The 19,286-nt window shown below is 41.2% G+C and overlaps 3 protein-coding genes across 6 annotated transcripts; 1 reads left to right on the top strand and 2 right to left on the bottom strand.

Moving 5' to 3' along the window:
• Positions 1–4,845: 4,845 nt before the first annotated feature.
• Positions 4,846–8,414, bottom strand: cbx5 (chromobox homolog 5 (HP1 alpha homolog, Drosophila)). The gene is made up of 5 exons (XM_085392735.1): positions 8,256–8,414; positions 7,546–7,722; positions 6,968–7,193; positions 6,654–6,754; positions 4,846–6,071 (listed from the first exon to the last, which is right to left on the bottom strand). Exons 2-5 carry the CDS (start codon positions 7,674–7,676, stop codon positions 5,930–5,932), a joined length of 600 nt encoding a protein of 199 aa, XP_085248861.1. The 5' UTR covers positions 7,677–7,722; positions 8,256–8,414; the 3' UTR covers positions 4,846–5,929.
• Positions 8,415–8,924: 510 nt separating this feature from the next.
• hnrnpa1b (heterogeneous nuclear ribonucleoprotein A1b) lies at positions 8,925–12,607 on the top strand. 2 transcript variants are annotated; one of them, XR_014908987.1, is made up of 11 exons: positions 8,925–9,082; positions 9,608–9,724; positions 9,834–9,980; positions 10,059–10,269; positions 10,360–10,512; positions 10,587–10,640; positions 10,726–10,842; positions 10,926–11,060; positions 11,150–11,217; positions 12,349–12,415; positions 12,524–12,607. XR_014908987.1 is itself a non-coding variant. In XM_085392734.1 (10 exons), the coding sequence occupies exons 1-9, from the start codon at positions 9,068–9,070 to the stop codon at positions 11,203–11,205; spliced, it is 1,005 nt and encodes a 334-aa protein (XP_085248860.1). In that variant the 5' UTR covers positions 8,925–9,067; the 3' UTR covers positions 11,206–11,217; positions 11,393–11,702. The 2 variants fall into 2 exon arrangements, 1 of the variants encoding a protein (XP_085248860.1); XM_085392734.1 differs by lacking the exons at positions 12,349–12,415; positions 12,524–12,607 and adding an exon at positions 11,393–11,702.
• A 132-nt stretch (positions 12,608–12,739) lies between these two features.
• nfe2 (nuclear factor, erythroid 2) lies at positions 12,740–17,948 on the bottom strand. 3 transcript variants are annotated; one of them, XM_085392731.1, is made up of 4 exons: positions 17,383–17,948; positions 15,764–15,842; positions 15,507–15,644; positions 12,740–14,075 (listed from the first exon to the last, which is right to left on the bottom strand). In XM_085392731.1, exons 2-4 carry the CDS (start codon positions 15,809–15,811, stop codon positions 12,795–12,797), a joined length of 1,467 nt encoding a protein of 488 aa, XP_085248857.1. In that variant the 5' UTR covers positions 15,812–15,842; positions 17,383–17,948; the 3' UTR covers positions 12,740–12,794. The 3 variants fall into 3 exon arrangements, with proteins under 3 accessions (XP_085248857.1, XP_085248858.1, XP_085248859.1); XM_085392732.1 differs by lacking the exon at positions 17,383–17,948 and adding an exon at positions 15,932–16,095; XM_085392733.1 differs by lacking the exon at positions 17,383–17,948 and adding an exon at positions 15,932–16,095 and having other exon boundaries at positions 15,507–15,640.
• Positions 17,949–19,286: the final 1,338 nt, after the last annotated feature.

Below are 19,286 nucleotides of genomic sequence, written 5' to 3'. Positions count from 1 at the left end.
ATTACCTCAGGCATATAATGCTTCACATTCATATACATGGTAACATTAGATAGTTTATGGCTCTGTATTATGTCAAGACTGGCTAAGGCTGGGAGAATGTTGTGGTCAGCGGTGGGTCAAAGACTGTCAGGGCTCTGAGCTGGCAGAAAGCCAGGCTCAGTACGTGTTTGCCCTGAATGTTAATGGATTAACGCTCACCACACATACAGCCAGACTGGGAAACTCAAGATGACTTTTTACGTGAAAGGCCGCCAATAAGTCGCCATCATAAATTCAGGGACACATGCTGTCTGTACGACCACGGCAGTCAGGCATGTTCCCTCCGGGAGGCCAGGGCTGAGGGACTCCGTGATGGAGAATGGGGGAGCAGGTGGGCTCTGTGTTGGCTGACCTTGCCTCTGGAGCCCCGCAAGATATGATCAGAGCATGCCGGCAGCTGTGGCCTTGCTTTAAAGCACCCAAGGTATCATGTAGAGCAGGTACAGCAATGCAGTATTCTACAGCCTACTGTCACATTACCCTTAACCGCTTAAGATTATGTCTTCATACAGTGTTTTAAACTCAGACCCTGCTGATTCAGCACTTTGCACCCCTAGTGAAGCCCATTGTGTTACGCAATTTTTCTCTTAATTGCTTCAAGCGAGTAACTTAGGCTTGTCTAATGTGAATTTCTGCACGGCAAAGAGAGCTGCTGTTGCACTGCTCAAACACTCTGCAGCGACAGCCACAATCTCTATGTGTAATTTAGCAGCAGGGGACAATGAGATAATCTTGCAGGAGAGCCTATACTACCAATTTAAAATCAGTAAAAATGCACAGTTTTTTCTTTTTTTTTAGGAGCTCCACTTAAGCTGTGCTGTAAATAAGAACTCAGTTCGAAGCACGTAACTGTTGCCTGCCTTCAGAGGGGGTCATTTTCAATCCACTGATGGGTTCACAGCAGATTTCACTTCAAAGTTTCACATCCATTTTGACAGTAATGCTCTCAATTTTTCCTTATTATTTTGCTATTGCACTGCGAGCAATTAGGCATAATTATGTCAGTGGATGATCTCTAGCAGTTTACTGAAGGAGTGACTTACAAGCAATCATTAGCAGCAGCATGGTTTTTAAAAAGCTGAGAAAAAAAAGTGACACATGCCTGAACCCCCCCCCCCCAAAAAAAAAAAAAAAAAATCTTATTCTATAGTGGATAAAACACTGTGCTGTGGTTTCCTATGATTTTCTGTCTCCAACAACCCAGGCCTCACTTAATGCCTTCAATCTTTTGTGCTCTCTCTTTCTCTCTCTCTTCTCTGCAAATTAATTTATGGTCTAATTACAGGACAAGCCTCCAGATATGAAGGAACACAAATCACTGGTCCTTACCAGATGGCAGAAAAACGGCACAGGATAATTGAAAATCTAGAAGTGGATCAATATTTAGAAGCCCAAGGTTACACGAAGTATGACACTACTATTAACATGGAAATATGATGCATTACATCCACAGGCAAATTGGCTCCTCTTTCTATTTGACGGTGAGTGAGTACTGACTGATAAGCTTCTAAATAACAAAGATGCAACACTAGCTTTAAACTATTAGAAGCTTAGCTGCTGCTGCTGCTTAGACGCGTGCACGCGGCCTCTCGATGCACTGCACCACACCGCTGCGGTCTTACAGTGGTACCTGTGCAGCATACTTGCTGGTCGGAGGTATGCAGAGCAGGTCTCCTTTATAACAAGCCGTGTACCCTGAAAGCTCAAAGCCCTGCCATGTCACCGACTACCTCTGGCTTACCCCACCCTTCTCCAGCATTTACCTCTGGCCTGTTAAAAATGATATCAGCTCATGGAGGGCAAGCATTAGCATTTGCATTTTATTGGAGGAACAGAGATTTAGAGCAGAGGATATATCAGCTCTGAGCAGACAGAATTAGTTAACAATGCATTACCTGCCTTTTATGGCAGCTATAACTCTTTCCCCCTGGTGGGGAGAGGAGATGAAGGGAGGAGTGTTGGGGAGGGGATGTGAAGGGGTGGTGGTGGCGGTGAAGGGGAAACACAGCCAGCAGTAGGTTGGTGGTGAGAGCTGTGGAGCAGCACATGGGTGGGGGGGCATTTAGAAGGAAGAAGCTTTGTCTGTGGTGCTTTACTGCGCATTAAGTGTGATGGGCACCCAAATTAGAGCATCACGCCGCAATCACCTTCACACAGATCAGTGCGCTTCGAGACGACGCCGATGCAGTCGTCGCCGCAGACATTTTTATCTGATTGGATCAAGGAGGCGCAGCTGTGTCTACATGATCACAGCACAAGTAAAGGCCACATCAAATTACACCGGCCTGTGTGATACTTGTGACTCACGACGCTTTGTCTTTTTTCCCACAATTTTTCGTAGTTTTGCTGAGACTGACAGAGGAAGGTGAATCTTTCCTCTTTTTGTGCTCACGTTATCTCCACGAGCGCATGTTTATTTGTTTGTGGCATCCCTGAGCAAGCTGTAACTCTGATGAGGCCCCACTGCTGCAGTCCCTTTCCTCACCACAGCTGCACAGTAGCTCCCCCGACGCTCATTTTGTGCAGTGTGCAGCAAGACGGCCCACCTCTGCTGTGGACAGTACCCTGTGGAACTCATTTGCACTAGAAGTTACTAGCGGGGGGAACTATGTTTGAAGTGCAGAGAGGCTGCTGCGAATAAATAAATACATTTACACCAGAATATGATTCCCATGGCAAAAAACAGCGTTAAGGGTTTTATAAATTTTATATATTACAAATGTCAAGTTGTACTTCTTTGCAGCGTCAAAAATCTGTGTCCTGAAAAGCCAACACTTTTTAAGCATTTCAAGCTTTGATGGAGCTTTACACTTACATCCTTCTGATCAAATACCCTCTACGCCGCCTTTACTTTGTACTGCATTTGCCACACATAGTCACCAGAGCCTCTTGTTAATGCACAGTGTCTTTCCCAACCAAACCCATACTGGCCTGGGTTTGTGAGCAGACAGCTCCAGGCTCCATAAAACAGCCTCCCTCTCTTTGCCCAGCTTAATGGTCCCAGGGGCTGGATATTTACTAGTGACCTTTGCATTCCATTTGGAGTGTAAAAGCCTTTTTGCAAGGAAAATTCCATCACTTTAGACGTAGCCAAGCAGCACAGTGTGTGTGTGTGTGTGTGTGTGTGTGTGTGTGTGTGTGTGTGTGTGTGTGTGTGTGTGTGTGTGTGTGTGTGTGTGTGTGTGTGCATGTAAAAAAGAGTTGCTATAAAGGGCAGCAAGAAAGAAAAAGATGGTGGTGCGAGAAGAACAAGACTACACCTTCACTGCGGTTTATGACTAATCTTGCAGCTGGTCCGTATAGGAGCGACATTATTCTTACCTTATATTATATACCTTTTTTTTTTTTTAATAAAAATTAACAACTCGTATTGTAATGCACTTAGTTATTTTATAATTTGTTATGGTTGCCAGATAAAGGGAATTATAATTTGTTCTCACATGCTTAGAGTCTGGTTTTAGCATAGCTTCAACTCCCTGCTTGTGTTTTTCTTTGAGTTTCAAGTAGAAGAAAAAAAACCCACATATTGCAGCGATGCATATTTGTTTTTATGGCTGCATCATGAAATTGAAGTGGATTGCTTCAGTGGCGTAAGGGTTTAAGGCACCAACCATGAATGAGCCATAATAACTGAAGTTTCTATCTAACCTTTATTGTGTGCTATTCCTTCATCTGTCTTTCTTGAACATTAATATGAGCACCAAAACAAAAATGACTAATTGTATTGGATTTTTGTTTTATGTGTTGTGAGCCACTTTAGATATAGATAAAGTATCTTAATTTAATTTAACAGATGTTTTAATCAGCTCTATGAGTTGGGGAGATATGGATGGCTTCAGCAGAAATGGTAAACACACTGTGAATCCCTGGACCTCAAAAAGCTGCATAAAAATCCATAAACACCCATTTATGACTTGTTCATGTGAGCAACTTTAAGAGTTTGAACTGTGAATGACTTGCATAAAAATACCTTTACTTTTGGATTGCTATTGATTAACAGCACCATCTGCTGGGGAAGAGCAGCCATTGCGCTTTAAACCTTTAACGGATAAAAAGTCGTTTCACTTTGAAAAGAAACAAGCCCATGTAATGATACCCATCATATGTTATCCGGCCAAGATGGTGATTTTCCCTCAGGTAGGAAACTTCCAGATATTAAGTTACAGTTTGCCTCCATAACAGTTCTTACGAATTATATTCAAGAAATTTCTAGTATTATTTTCTGACTTAAATGCTTTGTGAATGGAATATTCAGTCTAAAATGAAACCGACAGCAACTTTAACACTGAAAATGTTTATTAAAGGGTGCTACTGTACACATACTCACAACATTTCATTCACACAAGAAATAGTCTACATTTTAAAAATTCTGCACTGGCAAAAAAATAAAAGAAAATAAAAAATAATAATTCAGGAACCGAATACTTGTTATTAAAGGAATCGACACCAGAAGGATCATCTAAGTTAATATCAAGGGACATAATTTGTGTATGGTACATATGAAAAGGGGAGAGGTGCACAGCCTTCATTCACAATGCCAATTAAAGCTAAAAACATTGATAAAAAAAAATTTTAAATCAAAAATAAAACAGATTTTATTCGGTAGACACGAAACATTTGGTCCCAAGAGTCCACGCTGGAGCACAACAGATCAAACTGCAAAGCTGACATCCATCTAGTGTATAAAAGCTTGGAGGTGCTTTTCAGGTCCCAGAAAAGAAAGAGAAAAAAAATGTAAGTAAAATAAAAGAAATCTTAAGCTAAGAACAAATAGAGTCAACACAAGAGAACCCAGGATGTGACCAATTCAGTTCAAAGCTTGCTTTAATGTTTGAAATTATGGCAATGTCAATAACCATTTAACATAAAAATCAAAAGATGACTAACAACAACTATTAAAACCACAGGGTTGTCATAGGGATTGGTCACACATTCAAGGTTTACATCTTTTGGCCACAAGGTGGCAGACCCTAATGACAGGCACAACCCTGGCTTCATTTCACTTGGATACATAGAAGATTGTCAGACTTGAACAAACAAAAACCCCAAAACAAACAAACAAAACAAAAACGCTTATTTAAAAGGGAAAAAAAAATGTGCATAATTGGTTTTACTGTCCTTTGGGTTAGCTGTTGATGTGGTAATGTATATTTGTATAGACCGGTATATTTGAACGTGAAAATAAAACTTTGTTATTTAAAAAACAAACAAACCACAAGACAAAAAACAACCCACCACTACATTATGAATTACATTATGAAAAAACTGAGTAAATCCATCCTGGCAGGCTTTACAGCAAGACAAATGAGAAACCTATGATATCGAAGTTTTTCCTTTTAAAAGGAAGCGATTATGCAGTCAGGAAAGTGCGGCGGCGGCTTCCTGACTTTAAAAAATAAAAAATGTTGTTTCCATCTTTGTGGTGTCAGCTGGGTTCTTAAAAAGGAAGAGGTACACCGTTTATAGCAAATTAAAAGTTGTGAACCCACAATGGAACACACTCTGGGTTAACACAGCCTTTACCAACTCTGATTTTCAACACTAACATAATCGTATCCTGTAAGCACTAAAACAATGTGTTAAATTTTTTTTTTTTTTTTTTTTTTTGAAGAAAGTAAAGAATACAAAGACAGAATAGTATAAACTCTCCCCAGTAGCATATCACCCATGTCAACTACAGCTTCTCCTCCTGAATGATGGATCCTTTTTAGTAGTCTGGGCCCGTGTGCTCCAATGAGGCTTGGATGGAGATAACACAGTGTCCAAAATTTGTGTGTGTCATTGCTGGACATGGTAAAAATTGAAGGTTGGGAGTTTAGGATGTGAAAAATGTCCGACTCAAGGTTGTCCCTGCAGTGAAGAGGTCCCGTTTCCTCCTGAGGCGATACACTCACGCACTGACTGCATCCTTCTCCTTCTTGTCACTGTCTTCATGCCAGGTGAGACGTTCCTCATAGAAGGCTATGACAATCTGTGGGCACTTATGATTGGCCTCCTTTGCGAGCACGAGATCAGCCTCATCAGAGTCTTTCCTGGAAAGAGAAAGTTTAAAATTACCGCTTGGGTTTGTGTCTTTGCACAACCAAGATATAATATCTCCGTTTTCAAAACACTTGCAACATGCAAATTTTGTCCAACTAGTTAAAATGTAGCATAAGATTTCACACATTACATTAATTACATGGAGTGCATTTAAATTCCATCTGCTGCAAGTGATTTTTAAAATAACTTACAAGAAATTAAAAGAAAAAGAAATTTGAACTGTACAGCTTTCTGTGATAAACTACTATTAAACTACTACAACTATTATCTGACATTAACCCTTAAACGGGGCTTGACCAAGGATGAACAACAGTGTACTACCCTTATCCCTCAAGATAATATGCAATTACATACCATAGGCCAGCTAAGCTATAAATGCTGCTAAAGGCAGTTTACAAATAGAAATATCAGAGTGTAAGAAGAATTATGTCAGTACAGCCTGCATACAGCAGAAGAACTGCCTGCATCTGAATGGTTGTGCATATAAGAAGATTTCTAACACTAGGTGCATTTATTGATCGATTTCACACAAAAACTAAAGGCAAAATTAAATCAAGACTTTCAGAACCTACCACTTCATAAGAAACATGAGGTCTCCACACGAGTCTGTTGCTCCAATGATCTTCTCCGGCTCAAGTCCTCTCTCAAAGCCGCGTGCGACTAGAATGTCATCCTGAAAGACCCCGAACAAAATTACTTTAGAAATCTGGATTTTGTATTAAACTCTTGAATTTACACCAGCTGTCTTTAAATGTAAACAGTCTCAGTTTCCACACACCTTAGATAAATGTGTTGTGCTAACTTAATGTCAAGTGAAAAAGGAAGCCAAATGCAGCACATTTCAAGTTCTAGACATCCTGCTTCTGCAGCCAAAAATAGTTCTTACCTCTTTTTTCTTCTTGGGCTTACTTCCACCTTCCTCGTCATCATCCGAGCTCCTCTTCTTTGAGCTGCTAGAATCTTTGGAGCGTCCAGAGGCGGCCGTGTTTGATTTGCTGGCCCCACTGCTGGGTGTGGAGGTCCCGCCACTGCTTTTCTTGTAGGTCTTCATGAATTCTGAAATAAGCTCAGGGCAATCCAAATTTTTCTCTGGTTCCCATGTGTTGTGCTTGCTGAGAAAGAGCACAGAACAGAAAAATCAGTGCAGCCTTAATGCACCAGTTTGGATTGGAAACTGCAAGATATGCTAAAAAATTTGATATCTTGCAATGTTTAAAACACTATAATCTAATGTTCCTTTCATGGTCATTACTGTGCTTTAGATGACAGCATCTGTGTCTAAGAGAGCTGTTCTGTTGTGCACTGGGTGCATCTTGGACCCGAGTGTTAGAATAGCAATCTCCAATAACCTACCTACTCCAAAATGTGACCAACTGTTTACAACATTTAATTTTAATAGAGATTCAAAAGATTTTTGACTATGGGAGCTATGACCGTTGTTAGTACATTTATTTAATTACTTACTCCGAGTATCCCTTCCACTTTAGGAAGAACTCAACCCTTCCTTTCACCACCCTCCTGTCCAGCACTTTTTCCACAACATATTCTTCCTCATCAGAGGATGAAGACTCTTCTCCGCGAGACTTTTTGCCCATGGTAAAGTTTGGTGCTTAACACAACGCGGTTGCAGGTGACACTTCCCTGTTTAGAAAGAACGGAAAAGCTCGCGTTAAAGATATTTGAGTTTTGATCGCTCTCCCACTAGCTCTAGTTAATAAAAAAAAACCGCACCAATTTTTAAAAAGAATAATGGCTACACAGCCACATCACTCCAATCGCAAAGCAGCTACAAATTACAGATCGGTAACACTTTAACATTAGCTAATTAGCCACAGCTAGCAAGATTGTTATCATATTTCAACGAGAGGCTTAATATCGTTATAGTTTGTTTAATTGCAACATGCAACGTTAAAAAGACCAACTAAACAGTGCAGCTAAATATCCAGATCGCAATCTAATCGCTAAATCGGTGAAAAGTCGGTCACTGTTACTACAAAAACGTACAAATAGCAAGGACGACGGCTACTAGCTGAATGGCGCTAGCAGCAAAGCAAATGAAAACTTGCTACAGCAGGTAGCCTGCAAGCAACCGCTAAATCGAGCTAAACTACTATGCTATCAAACCATGCGCCCATATCTACAGCGGCATGAAACTGCAAAAAATAGTGTCTTACTCTTCTGGAGGTCCCAACCGTCGATCTGTACCCGTCAAACCCTGTCTTTGTGGAGGAGCGGCGAGGCCAACCTTTCAGCTACTTTAGCAGCTAGCACAACACACACACACGTACACACAAAGGTGCTGTGCGCAAAAAAGCGCGCGTTAAAGCGCACAATAACTGACCCGCCCCTCAGTCAGCTGATGATCTTCATATAAAGTGGTTGAATGTGCTTCTATCGTGTTTTTAAGTTTATTCTGTAACAATTTGGATTTTTTTTTATCTTAATACGTGTGCACTCTGTATAGAAAATATTTTTCTTTGATAAGAAGGTGTGTATGTTAATGTGGGAGGTAGGGCTATTGCTGTACAAGGCTGCTGTGCTTCCGCCCACAAATCAAAAAAGGAATCATTTACGGTTCGTATGATGTTTAATCTAAAAAACTGACCATCTTCCTTGTGTTTTCCAGGAACATAACTTAGCGAGCTGTGCCCACTGTATGCTTACTGACTTAAAGCCGTTATACACGACAGACTCGATACCTTCTTCAAATTTTCCTTTTCACATACAACAACCGTAATCCATTTTTTCATTGTCGTCATTGTACACCAGGTGATTGGATGTTGGTAATGATTGATTCTATATGGCCCAATCAAAATTGAATCACTGCGGACGACAAACTGCAGCGGGAATAGCTGCCCAATTGCCGTGCGACAGGGGCGGTACCGTTGCTATTTATTGTACTGTTGAATAGCAGGCTACGCTCGTCTGACGCAGATCTCGGCTCTTCGCAAGTTACACAACACGTCTTCAAGGCTAAATCTGCAACATGTCGAGAGAGAGTGTGAGTACTGGGCTCGGGACTACTGCTCTGTTATTGCATGCGTTGTTTTATGTTAGAGAAGGTAGGAAATATGAAGTTGCGGCATGCTTTTGATTCGTAGTACAGTCTCCGGTTTGGGTCGTAGCTGTATTGAAACGCCGCCATTTTATAGCAGCCAGGCCTCGTGGCCTTTTGTTCCTGCGGGTGAGCTGCAGTGGAAATTTAGGACTTTGAATCAACATTTACGATGGGAAATCACGCTTAAATGCAACACTCATTTAAATCACGGCTTACTCTGACAAATAAGTACTTAAAATATTTGCCCTATTCGCTGGTCTTTCAGCGGCTTTGCTAACGTTAATGGCGGCGGTGTGTCCCTCCTCCACACGCCCTGAATATAAATAAGGGGAGCAGGGAAGGATGTATGTAGACGGTGAACAGCATTAATTAATACTACTATCACATTAAAGTTATGGTTGTATTACATTAAAGCCGACATTGGAGAAGCTAATCAGATGTTATTGCATTGCTTTGTCTATTGTATAGGTCCCACGTGAGCCAGAGCAGCTCCGCAAGCTGTTCATCGGAGGCTTGAGCTTCGAGACGACAGACGAAAGCCTGCGTGCTCATTTTGAGCAATGGGGGACTCTTACAGACTGCGTGGTAAGTCGGGTTTCATTAAAGATGTAGTCATGATGTTTCAGTGGTCATGGTTTTGCAATAATGTAGAGCACGTTGGTTACTGGCTAATCCAAAAGCATTTGTCTTTCAGGTCATGAGGGACCCCAACAGCAAGAGATCCAGGGGTTTTGGCTTTGTAACATATTCATCAGTGCAGGAAGTTGATGCTGCCATGTCAGCCCGTCCCCATAAGGTCGATGGAAGAGTGGTAGAACCGAAACGAGCTGTTTCCAGGGAGGTGTGTAACAACTGGATGAGGTGCAATTGTTCTTGCATTCAAAAGGCGCATAACAATAACAAATGTCTTTGATTCCAGGACTCAAACCGACCAGGAGCCCACATAACTGTGAAAAAGATCTTTGTTGGAGGCATCAAAGAAGACACAGAGGAGTCACACCTGAGGGATTATTTCCAGCAGTTTGGCAAAATAGAGGTCATTGATATCATGACTGACCGCAACACTGGGAAGAAGAGGGGCTTTGCCTTTGTTACGTTTGACGACCACGATTCAGTTGATCGGATTGTCAGTAAGTGCAGAAGTTGACTTTTTTCCCCCAGACTGTTTTGTCAGACTTTTGATTGTTGGCTAGCTTGTTTACAAAAAATTCTCTCCACAGTCCAGAAATACCACACTATCAACTCTCACAACTGTGAGGTGAGGAAGGCCCTCACAAAGCAGGAAATGCAGAGTGCAGGAATGGGTATGGGAATGAGAGGAGGTCGCAACACTGGTGGCAGGCCCTATGATTACGACCGGGGCTTCAATCAAGGTACGGCTTATTTTGTTGATAGTGGAGTGATTGTTATACTGTGCGATGGCAAACCATATGATTATCTTATTTAGGTGGCAGGGGGCGATATGGAGATGGTCCTTACAATTGCAACGGGGGTGATGGTGGTGAGCATGGTTTTGTCGTGTCTTCCTATTTTCTTTGCATTTCTTAAATTCCACAGTGTATTTTAAGGCTGTCTTATATTTTTAGGCTATGGAGGTGGACCTGGTGGTCCTGGTGGCTATAATGGAGGTAACCGTGGTTACAATCAGGGCTACAACCAGGGTGGTGGATATGGAGGAAACGGTTATGACAGCAATGGTTATGGTAAGATAATGCCATTACACTGCCTTTTACTAGAATTGTAACTTGCTTGAGGTTGACCAATCCTACAAACTCTGTAATCACAGGCAATTGTGGTGGTGGTGGAGGCGGCGGTGGCGGCAATAACTACAACAACATGGGCCACTACGACCCCCAGGCCTCTAACTTTGGCCCCATGAAGGGCAACTTTGGTGGTGGTGGCGGCGGCGGCAGGAACTTTGGTATGAGTTCCCAGACTTCACAAGTAGATGCTTTTATGTATGCTGACCTCTTGTTTTGACTTTGTTTTTTTTGTTTTTTTTGCTTCCAGGTGGATACGGAGGCTCAAACAACAGCGGCTATGGTGGACGTCCAGGACGATTTTAAAATGACAAAGTGGTAAGAGCTTGAGAGCATGCCTTAAGAGTCTCTCTTTTTTTTTTTTAATGTAAAACAACAGCTTGTGGTGAGCAGGGAATCATTGAGTGCAGATAACCTTTAAACAAATTCACTCTGGATGTCAGGTCACAAAGTCAGTGCACAGTTAACAATGTTGTTCCGTATTGTTCAACAGGACTGAGTACTTAGGAGAGGAGAGCAAGGAGAGGAGAGCAAGCGAAGTGACAGGGCAACTGCAGGTTTACCTCCTAAATCTGCTCAGCCTATGAGTTGTGGCAGGTTACAGCTGCTGCAAGAAGAGATGTACAGTAGATAAATCATGGAGGGCCTTCATTTAAACATTTTGTCTTATGTTTTTCTTTTTTCGTCAATTGTGTTAATGGAAAGCAAGCATTCCAATGAGGTTTTGTGTAGATCTTCAAGTCTGGTTTTTATTTGTAACTGCATCAAATCAAGCTGAAATAAACACCTTTCAGTTTTTTTAACAGTCTCGTTAGCCTTTTCAGTGGTTTTGGGAAAGGGAGGGTTTACTATTAGGTGAAAATGGGTTCAGCCATATACATCACAAGGTGGCCGGGGAAAGTCAATATCAGTGTCTCCTACATGCTGGCTCAGGTCAGTGCATATGCAATACTGGTTAAAGGGCGGGCAAAGAAATGGTGCGCAAATGCCATCATCAGAAAAAGCCCATCACTTTGGTACAAGCTCTGCCCTGATTTCTGCAAAGATCACCTGGAGAATGCTAGCTTACATGCAAAGTCTATGAGGCTAGCCATGGAAGCAAGCTGAGGGAGAGAAGTAGCAAAACCATCGCCAGGATCATTGAAGCAGGGGAGAGTGAGAACAGAGGCCTGAGTCTAGCAGGCAGCAGCTACCAAAAGGCTTAAGTGCTGTTTGTAGGTAAGACCAGACTTCTCAACTACTGATGGTATATCTTGCATTTTGTCATGTAGCTGGTAGTGAGATATGTAGCCCAGTAATAATTTAATCAAGTTTTATGACCATTCTACTATTTGACTTAATTTGGCCTCCAATTGTGCATTGAGGCCCAAACATATTGCATGCTATGAAATGAGCAAATATTTTGTATTTTTGGGGTATTGTTTTACTTACAGTATTTCTATTTTGTAGGTAGGTAAGGTAACGAGACATGGACCCCAAAACCTGGCCTCATTTCTGTGACAATGGTTTTTGCCAGGTACTAACATTACTACTTCTAGACACATCTCTTTTTTTTTTTTTTTTCTTTTCTTTTTTTTTTTTAATAATACATTTGAATTAATGTAGTTTTCTCTTCTCCCCACAGGTTGGCTGAAAATTCATGCTGGTGCTCAAAATATTTTAAGAAGGCTGCTGTGCAGATTTTATTTTTTTTAACCTTTTTTTTTTTTTTTTTTAATAAAGTGTTTGTATAAAAACAAATCTCTGGTTTCATTCATTAAAAGAACATGAACAGTGTCCATTAATACATTTATGTGAAGCTTAACGTCATTCTTATGACAACTTCCTGTGTGACTCGGTCAAAGTCGGTACAATCGGGTCGAATGTTCTCCAGAGTAAGGAAACTACCCAATTCTTCAGCATGGCTCTCTCTTCTGCATTGTGTGAGGTACCAGATAAATTTTACCATCTGGTGTCTGCTGTAAAGAATATTCATCTATCGAGTATGGTTGTCCATCTTCATCTCGCAAATGAGAAAATACTTGGGTGTAAAGATCTGTAAGACGACATTTAACGAATGCCAAGCTGCGCTGGAACTCGAGCCTTTCTTGTGCCAGGTGTTCCCTTTGGGCCTGGAGCTGATTCAGTTCTCTTTCAAGGTGAATTATGCTTTCGAGCTTCCTCTTCCTGCAGTTCTGAGCTGCGACCTTGTTCTTCCCCCTTCGTCTAATGTCCCTGACCAGTGCTAGTTGAGCATCTGTCAGAGTATACTGTGTCAGGAGCTCATTGAAGTCATCGACAGGTAGATTGATAATCTTATCCATGGGGAAGGGGATCTTCAAAGCTAAGGCCCGCCGCTCATCTCTGCTCAGGGGAGGGGTAGAGATGCTTCCTTGGGGTTTTATGTACATGTTAAGGTGTGAGCTTCCTCTGCTGGACATTGCAGAATCATTGTATAGGTCACTCAAGGCTGCAGCTGAACCCTGGTGTTTCATTGATCGAGGAGTTGGAGTACTCGGCTGTGGCTGAGATAAAATGGGTTGGGCTGAAAAATAAGATGGATGTGCACCTGAGTGTAAATATGAGTGAGTATGATTCTGGTAATCCGCTGAGTAATGGAGGTGGGATCTTCTTGTGTGCTCAGTCATGCTGTCTGGTTCGCCATCACTATATGCCATTCCTATGTCTACGCTTTGGTAACCTGGTGCGCCACCAACAGGATTATCTGGAGAGGCCAAAGGTGGACTGGAACCCAGTGACAGACCAGAGTCGGACTCCAGGTCATCACCGGAGCGAGTGTGTGCATTTTGTCCATGTACAGTCCACTGCATGTGCCCACGTAGTCCCTGAGTGAGACACGCATTGGTTCTCCTGTGCCCTTGATTGACACCTGACATATTTGTTTGCTCCCTAAGGGGCACAAAAGATTGCTGTGGGTGAGAGGAGATCGGGAGTATTCTCTGATTGAGCTGAGGTTCAGAGTTTCCATACATTGTTTCTGTGGAGGTGCCTAGACGATGACAGGTAGGCACCTCTTCGGAATAAAATCCATTGTAAGCCTCAGCGGTTCTCAGCTCACAAGCAGCAGGGGGCTCCGAGTGGGGCTGAGCCATCCCATACTCTCCCACAGAAGCCATGGGCTCCATGGTTTGGTACTGTGTTGTCTCATAGGGGTTTTCAGTAGGGACTTCGAACTCCTGTAAGACAAACACCCACTCATGACTGACAGGTTCAAAGATATGTCACACTCACAACAGTGAAATGACTAAAACCAATTAAATTTAAATAAGACCCCATGAGACAATCATTGTCTGTTTTTTTTAAAGTTTATCTGGTTTGCTATACAAGAAAGTTTGCCCCCACTTCAACCTACCACCCATAGAATATGAAGGGCTCTTAAAGATGTGATCAGGTTCCACCTGGAAACAGAACGGCTATTGTGCAGTACAGGCGGCCACTAGCAATACACAGCATGCCCCCTTTCACAATCCTCCTATCCTGCCATCACTCAAATAGACCATTGTTGCCCATCTCACCTGGATGTATATTAGTTTTTCAACAAGTGTCACATGAAATTTGTTCAAACAAAGATATTCTGTCATCTATGAATCACATTAGTCCTACTTTCAACTAGACACAGAGAATAACGTCCGTGTGTTACAATGAGAAAAGACGCACACTTGTTCCTGTAGTGAGAGGGTTATTATTTATTTTCTTAACCCACGGAGTTGCAGTGGGATCCTTATATTGCTTGCTATGCCACTGACTACAACACAGCCTCAACAAAATATATTTTCCTTCCTCAGAGCTAAACAGCTGGCAGAGGATTTTTTTCATTGAAGCAGCACTTTCTCCAAATATACCTTTGGCGACTGTGGCCAACGAGCTCAATTTGAATTCATCTTTCCACAGCACTTGTTTTAAGAACAACTCTGGCTTTTCCAGATGTTGCTCTGTACATTATAGACACAGAGTTGAGACATTGTGATGAGGTTGCAGGTAATGCTTCCTTCCTGATGACTCTGCCAAGGCCCTTTTTTAAACACTGTAAGTGTAATGCTGCACCACCACTCCTGCAACAGCTAAGCTTGCACCCTCTTCAGAGTCATACGGGAATTTTGTACTCAATAGAAGAGGCGTTCTAGCGGAAAGTTTTCACTTTCTTTTTTATTGCTCTACCTTTCACAGCTACTGTAAATCCCTAAACACAGCTGTGGGCTTGACTTCCTCTGACATCTTTGTAGCTATCTGCTTGTAGACACTTAATAGCCCATACTGTTAAAGGTTACAGCTTGAGCTTGTATCAGCTACAGCTTAACAAATAAGTGAATCTGACTGTTCAGCTATTTTGGTCTTTTCTTGAGTTCAGATATCTCATCAGGTTCTTTTCACTTTAAACAACCAATTAATAAGAGAAGATAATCAAAGCAAAATAATGTGAGAGTTTCTGTTATATCATGTTCTCATTTATTTATTTATTCAGTGACTGATTTATTAAAATTAAACCCGAAACTCTATGATAATGTAACATAAAGAGTTGTGATGATGAAATCTACATCCGCAATGGGTAAAGTAAAATTTAGCATTGTTTTTTGCAGTGCTCCCAGTGTATTTGGTGCTATAGTTACCTGCAGCTCTGTGATGGCCATCAGCTCCTGCCAAGCCACATCCATCTCTGTGTCTTGAGGAGCTCCATGAGATCTCACTCCAGGGAAATTAGTTGGCATGGGCACTCCCCCACACAACTTGCCTGATGTGGCTGCTACCTTTTAGAAAAATAAGAATTTCTGATTTGTTTTGTGGATTTAAAAAAAATTATATTTATATGGACCTATCTATTTTACATGTTGAGGTTTGTGTTTTCATGCCTTGTAGACAGACCTACCTCACAGGGTCTCCTCAGAGGGAGAACATAGTTGGCTGTGGAACACATTCAGGAGACGCTTTTGTTGCAAAAATTCAACCTGGCAGAGAAAGACAAGAGCATGTCATGAAAGAAATATTACACTGAAAAAGAAGGAAATTCAGAAAAAATTACAAACAACGCATTTACTCCATTGACTCGTGTGTACAGGCGAACCGTTTAGTCACACCACTCCTTCAAACACAAATTCCTGATGAGTCTTTAGCACATTACACATATGTGCTAAACAGACGACTGTTGGGGTGTTGTAAAGGTTCTGTTGGGCTACATAAAAGGTTCAGTTCAGTTGAGATGACTCCTCCCATCAGCTGTCTCAGGGTGCAGCTATGCCTACTGCTGATAAGACAATCTGCGGGAAAACAGCGTGCTCTATAAGAGTAACGGGGGCCTGGTGGCAGCTTTGGAAATGTTGGTGCAGGGCTAACATGCTTCCAGTAATGGTTCTCTCAACTCTTTTAATTAGGATAGACAGCATTGTGGTCATTTTTTATGTTTCATAGCTGTTTGCTCAGTCATTCAAAACCCAGTTAGGGTTCTGAATGGGACATCACTTCTGTTAGACCACTATAGTCTCTATCTGTTGACTGAGACTTTTTATATAACAATCTGTATCTGTGCTGACCCTGTTTAAAACACAAATACTGAAATTATAGTGGGAATATTCCTTGACATTGTGGTTGATGACTTAAGGCTTTTTTTGTGGGCGAAAATTATGATAATCATCTTATTTCATCCATGCGGTTGAAAGGTCATTTTTATGAATAAAAATAAGTATTTTTGAGCAAGCAGCAGTTTTTTCATCAATTAAAGAATGACATGAGATCCATTTGTCATCCTCACATCCTTATAGAAAGTGGTCAGGAAATTATACTACTAATTAAAATTAAATAATTTAAAATGAAAAAAGTTAGGCTGTGTCTGAGGTTCCGCAGATCACAGTTTATTTCTTTTAGATATAGCCTTCAAAGGATCTGCAATTCCCTGCATTAAATAATTTTACTTAGATAGTCCAAATGTGATATAATCTCATAGTTTTCTTCATCTGCTGGACTTTTCTTCATTTTCCTTTTTTTATTTGAATGAAACATCTAATATAATGTTTCTGACCTTCAAAATCAAACCACATGCATTTAACATGCAAAAAAAAAAATGTTTGGAGAGTCTGAGTAAGTCTGTTTGCAATTGCGTAAATGTCCTGCAACATGGAATTATAAGTATCGTATTCTGCTTTATCCAGTCCTCTGTTGGTGGTGAGTTGCTTAAGGCTCCTTCATGTACAGAAGGAGTTTAAATTCAAGATTAAGAACTAAATGAAAAGCAAAAATATTATCTAAAATGTCAAAAACATAAAATCTAATAAAGAAAAACCTTTATTTTACTGTAAATGTATTCTTTATTGCTTCAATGAATGTTAGTTTTACCATTAATGCAATACACTCATAGCACTTTTTTATGTTAGGCTTTTTATAAATCGCAAAAAATATAAGTAGGAAAATTACAGCCTCCAAACGTCGCTTTGAAAAAGCTTTAAAAAAGCAAAGTCTAAAAAATCAACAAAAGGAAAATATGAATGAACTTACCTGAGCAACATTCTCTGCGACTTCAGCTGGTGATGAGTTTAAAAAAATCAGATGTGAAGAAGAATCCTGGAATTACAGGCAAGAAAAGTACTGAGTGCTGCTGTCGCGGTGTTACTCACTTTTAACAGATCACAAGAAGTAAAACACATGAGGCCTCCCGCTCTATCTCTTATTCAACTGTGAGTCTCTCTTTCTGTTCAGCTACACATACAGCCACCGGCATAAATGGGATGGCTCAGTGCAGACAAACGCAATCTTCCTGTAAAGCACCCACACCACAATTTTTTGCACTCTTGTATCCTTAATAGCACACTTGCACCCCAACCTCCAAATTTCCCTTTTGCCCACATGACAAACCACAAACCAACAGTCTGGCACATAACACGGCAATCATTCTGTCAGTCCACAGTGGAGTAGGTAGATGTTTACAAATATATATCTAAACAATGTAAGCAATTCTGATTCTAATTGTGTAATGACAATACACATAAAAGGATCCGATTAAACAACTAAATGTGAGAGAAAAACTAGCCGTATGATTATCTCTGTCCCGGCCAAACCGTACAAGAACAATGTCCTTTCAAATCCTCCCAAAGGAAAGGTATGAGGAGTGTGATGTGGAGCACCTGGAGTCAGAGCCGGCATTGCAGTGAGGGCCCTGTTAAAGCAGGGGTGGGCTTGAAGGCAGGATTGAGACTTAGTTTAGCAGAGATGGAATGCACACCCTCCAACAGGTAAGAAAGACTACATTGTTCCTCTATCTGGCAGAGCAACCGCCAAGGGAGAGAGAGGAGCCGGGGGAGAATGGAGGGGAGCGTGTCTTACATAGCAAGTGACCATTACAATCCTTAACAAAAAATCCCCTCATTGCCCTGATCTGCAGCACTGTGAACAGTGAATTCACAAAGGCTGTGTGTTATAGAGAAACTGCCCCATTGTGCAAAACTTTTCACACAATTCCCGATGATAGAGATGCATATTTATCGTGTTGTAGAGTAATTCATATTTATTGTGTTGTAGTGTGTGTACAGCACTGGCAGCCTCACAGTGACAATGATGATTTTGGAACCAATCTGGGCCATATTAAATATTTGGCATCTTTCTTCCTCTGTTGCAGACCCCTTGCCGCGTACATTGTGTACAACACAATGGTTAGATTCACTCGTTCATCGATGGCACCAAATCACTTGAAGCTGTTATTTCAGCTTCTGTGTCAGACGCATATGTTAATACTTTGTATAGGATTCAAGTATTTGTTAAAGCAAGCAGAAGTAAACACATGCTTGGAGAACTGCTCGCAGAATTTCTCAGAAATGTGAATCTGAAAACCGATGTCACAGTCATTTCTTTCCTCGAACTGTAGTCGCTGAATTAACTTGTTAAACAGAAAGCGGGAAAACACACACAGACACGCATGCACACACACACACACACACACACGCATGCACGCATGCACGCATGCACGCATGCACACGCACGTCTATCTATCATCGTACAAAACATTTTAAATGAAAATGAAAATTTTACACATCTGCACAAACATCCAGAGAAAAGTTGTAAATGTGATGATAACTACATTTGAGTTAATTAATGTAACATTAAATATACACTGATGGGCTACAGTTACAAATTTTATTCAGCTGTACATTCACAAGCTTTGGGAACATGGATGGTTTTGTATGGCCCAATATAATATCACATCCCACTGAGACATAAATCACAGTGTTTTCTCATTGTTCTAAGATGGAAAAACTAGGTGGCTGACTAAGTCAAGAAAGGTGAATGTCTACCAGGAATCAAAGAAGGGACTTCCCAACCCAAGTTCCTAGCACCCAGCCCCTGACTCAACCACTGCCACAGCATGCCAAAGAGCACCCTGTTATTACTGCAACCACAGTGGTTTT

The sequence above is a fragment of the Rhamphochromis longiceps genome, linkage group LG20, assembly GCF_057381845.1.
Source record: "Rhamphochromis longiceps isolate RC_006_pf linkage group LG20, R_longiceps_female_GT1.1, whole genome shotgun sequence".
Classification (NCBI taxonomy): Eukaryota; Metazoa; Chordata; class Actinopteri; order Cichliformes; family Cichlidae; genus Rhamphochromis; species Rhamphochromis longiceps.
This window is presented reverse-complemented; position numbering and strand designations above follow the sequence as displayed.